The sequence below is a fragment of the Acanthochromis polyacanthus genome, chromosome 10, assembly GCF_021347895.1.
Source record: "Acanthochromis polyacanthus isolate Apoly-LR-REF ecotype Palm Island chromosome 10, KAUST_Apoly_ChrSc, whole genome shotgun sequence".
NCBI lineage: Eukaryota > Metazoa > Chordata > Actinopteri > Pomacentridae > Acanthochromis > Acanthochromis polyacanthus.
In genome coordinates this window covers 34,489,136-34,493,310 of record NC_067122.1, presented here as the reverse complement: position 1 = coordinate 34,493,310, position 4,175 = coordinate 34,489,136, and the positions used below count along the sequence as shown (strand labels likewise).

The 4,175-nt window shown below is 38.7% G+C and overlaps 1 protein-coding gene across 1 annotated transcript; it reads right to left on the bottom strand.

The window, feature by feature from the left end:
• Nucleotides 1-1,273: 1,273 nt before the first annotated feature.
• On the bottom strand, nt 1,274-3,298 carry LOC127535663 (uncharacterized). Its single transcript, XM_051954215.1, has 5 exons — nt 3,046-3,298; nt 2,721-2,947; nt 2,267-2,499; nt 1,848-1,971; nt 1,274-1,685 (listed from the first exon to the last, which is right to left on the bottom strand). The coding sequence occupies exons 1-5, from the start codon at nt 3,157-3,159 to the stop codon at nt 1,445-1,447; spliced, it is 939 nt and encodes a 312-aa protein (XP_051810175.1). The 5' UTR covers nt 3,160-3,298; the 3' UTR covers nt 1,274-1,444.
• Between the last annotated feature and the right edge of the window lie 877 nt (nt 3,299-4,175).

Sequence of the window (4,175 nt, the reverse complement as noted above, 5' to 3'; positions counted from 1 at the left end):
AAATGACATTTTTTGGGCCACCAACATACGTTAATTTAGACATTTTTAGGAGCCAAAATCAACTTTTAGTGGCCAAAAAAAATTAATCCTACTTTTTGCATCCTTTGTGCGTTAAATGTGTAATAATTTGTCTGTGTGTGTCACATGTAGATGTTTAGTGCATTTTATGAGCCCTTGGGCCTCTGTCATCCTCTGTAGCATGCCTGTTGGAACTTAACATAGCTGTATGATGAGTGGTAGTATTGCAGTGCTTGGTGCTCGGTATAGTTCTAAGTTACTGTTAAGAGTAGACCAAAATTGGAAAATGCCTATTGTATTTGCTTCCTGCTAAATGCTTGCACTCTTTTTTTCTGCACATTCCATTATTTTTTAGAAATTATATTTTATTTTTCAGCACTGCAATGCATTCTACACAATAGCTACATGGTCCTTAGCCAGGCAACCTCAGGAGGACCTGGGCCTGTACTAAGTACTGTACAGGAGGAAGTTCAAGAATTACTCGTGAATTCTTGGTCTTACTGGCTCCATCAGGAGATGCACTAACAACCAGATTATTATGAAATCAAAGACAACATAGTACTTTGTCACACTCTTCACAGTTGAGTAGACTCTTTAATAATGCGTATTCATGCTACACAAATGTAAAACATAACAAAGAGCAGCAGTACTGGCCCTTAGAGCATGTTTGAGTTCAACCTGAAACAAACTGCAATACAATCAACAGTGCTTAAGAGTGTACAAGAATACAAAAAGATAGGTCTTTGTCACAGTCTTCAGAGTTAAGTCAAGACTATTTTTTAAATAAAACATTGTAATTCCTCAGAAATGAAACACGTAAAATCACAGTTACTCTGGTACAACTGGCTATGAAAGTAAAACAAATTGAACTGGTCCCTAAAGTGAAATACTTGAAAATACATAACATGTCTTAATATTGTCCTACAAGCCCTACTGCTTGTTTCTGATCATTTGATCAGACATAGATGGCTAGAACTTTGCAGATTATGACTGAAATGAATGTGTAGTAAGTTACAACAATTTGGCCATCTCAACCTCAACCATCTCCTCAGTAACAATTTCCTCTAAATCAAAGTCAGACTCTGACACACTGTCAGAAGATTCTTCCTCAACCAGCAGGACTTCATCAGTTCCTGGGCCAGTTGAAGTTGCAGTAGCACTTTTGCTTGGCACCGCACTAGCAGCAATATCAGTAAACTCCCGGACACACTGCCTTTTGGCGGCTGCCATGGCACCGCTGTCACTGCGATGTGGTCTCCTTGCCTTCTGCCTGTTCCACAGGTGGATTGCTGGGACTGGATCAAAACTAAAAATATAATGATTCATTTTCATAGCACTGAAGTGAAGTGAGAACACATAAGAAAAAATGATGAGTAAAACAGACACACTAGCAAATGTCTCAATCTAAACATGCAAAACTGGAAAATTACTCTTCAATGGAAGGGGCCATCAACTTGATCTTGAGTTGATCAGATAGAGAGGCCTCTACTAGTGTTGACCGGACATCTGTCTTGATGATCTTGACTTGTCGAAAGCCTCGCTCATATTCTGCTGATGAACCTGGTATGGTAAGAACCAGGTCCATCACAGCAAGAATGGTCCCGAATGAAGAAGAATGAAGTCTGTGAACTCTGTCCCAAGTGAGAGACCTGATCTCACTGGGCCTACTGAAAACAAAATGAAAGGAATAAGTTGCAAAAAAACTGAAAAATTAACATTTAAATTGCAAAATGCAGCAGATTTATTTTGTTATACAGTTTTATTGTTCACAAATGAGATCAGCTAGTTTTTAGTATAGATCACTTCTAAAGTAAGACTGGAGAAAATACTTCGAGTAAAGTTCAGACTTGAGAGCAGAGCATTCGACATGAGCTGTTGCTGTATCAATGCCTGCATCCTTAACAATCTCACTGTAATGGTCCAGGATAGACCGGAAGCAGTCATCACCAAACACTGGAAATATATTACTGAAATTAGCATTTCTGACATAAAATTTTGTTGTAAAAATTCATGATCAAATCTCTGTGTACAGTGGTTAGCAAACTTATAAACAAACACGTCAATGTAACAAAATTAAACAACTGAAATAGAAACTTCATTATTCATAATTGTTTATGCTCAAACAAAACAACGTGCATCATCATGGTTTTAGGTTAGAGTAACTGTAACAAAGACATATATGAAAACAAAAACATAATTAGTAGAAACACTGAAACACTGATTAGACAACTTCCAACACTCAGTGCACCTCTGATGTATTCACGGTCTTCAGGTAGAGGCCAGGACATGAAATTTGCAATTTTTGTGGCCCCAATTACATCCCTGTTGTCGGACTCAAACCGACCTCGCAAACTGTCGATAAGGCGTTGCGGGAAGGTCGTCCTGGGTACAGATATGTCTTCAGCAGCTTCACCTTGTACAGTCATGTCAGACTCATCTGACTTGAACATGGCTAGGGCATTAGTGAGGTATGGACCATCACTGCAAAATTATACATTTTAGTTAGAAAAAATAACATTTTGGTGTCAGAAAATTGTACCCTGGACAAAGGAAAAAAATATTAAATGACTTGGTAAGATTATTTAATACAATCCTTTGCAAGTTCTGTTCTGCCAATAATATTTATTATAACTGGAGCTATAAAAAATATATTAGGGGAAGGATTAAGCAAACATCAATGATTTTTTCCATCCATGACTTACACAGTCTTGTTTTGCTCAAGCAAAGTGCATGACTCTTTCAGGATGGAGTGAATATCGGAAGCTGAACAGGTCCTCTCCTGGAACCTCTTCGACATTCTGGCCAGCACTGTGAGAACATCAGCCAGAAAGAACGCATACTTCATCACACGCTGCGAAGAAAGTAACTTAAGGAGACCTTTTGCTTTTCCACTGGTGGAAGCGGTTACTGTTTCAGTGGGACTCCCAACCTATATTCAGGATTCAAAACATTTGCTGATAAAAATTATTCTGAACATAGACATCATAAATGACAATTGTACAGATCACTAAACAGAAAATTATTTACCTGCTCTAAATGTTGCTTGATAGCCTCATACCCCATCATGAGGTTCTGCAGTGCACGCAGATGGTGGCCCACCCATCTTGTTCCACCAACTCTTGTTGGCATGAGAGGCTTCATGCCAAGAGACACATAAGATGCTTTCAGGTTGGCCCTAAAGTAAAACAAACAAAATTTGATATTTTAAAACTGACTGAACCAGAGATTGATGCTATACTTTTCAATTTTGAAGCACCAAGTAGTTAAAAGTACATTTTTACTAGAGCAAGACTGACTAGTAGACCTAATCATTAGGTGTAGTCAGTAAATTATCTGTTCAGAGGACTGTTGTGGTACATGTAGAATAACCCCTGTAACAAACCAACAGAGATTTTGTTGTTCAGGGCAACAGCCTTCAGGGCATCTTTCAGGGACAGTTCTAGCTTGTGAGCGAAACAATGCACTGCCACAAGAGCACTCTGCTCCTGACGGAGGAGGGCAGCTACACCGCCTTTATATCCCAGCAGACCTGATGCACCGTGAGTGATCAGTAAGTGATGTAAGATGTGCGCTGCACCTGGATTAGCGAATATAGCAGGATGGGACCAAAATTTCATAGTAAATATGATCTGAGCATAAGTTTTAAACTGATTTAAATTTTTGGAAGAAAACTACAACAAATTAGAAAGCAACGATTATTTACATTGGCCAAAAATTTGTTATTTCATGTATTTTTTAAAAATATTTTTATTTCCCAACTCACTAGGCAAAATCAGATTAATGTGTGACAGAAATAGAAATAAATATTTTGATGTGAAATTTACTCTTTTATAATATGGCAAAAGTGTGATTTACATACCTTTCAACTACAGCAGCCATCAATTTTAAGTGCTTCTATTTTCACATAATTGCAACTCCCTGTTCCCAGTCAGACCTGAGCTGGAGTTTGCCTGAAGGCAGCTTGTCAAGCTTGAGACTTCGCTCAGTCAACTAGGCTAGTAAGTTGACCGAGCGCCAGGAATCACGGGAGGTTGATGACATCATACAAAATGGCTGCCCCCATGAAGAAAACATGATAGGCGGTTCAGCTCGGTGATTTTCGCTAAAACTTGGATTTGGAGGACAGTAGCCCAAATCAAAATATTTGGGCCCCTAAC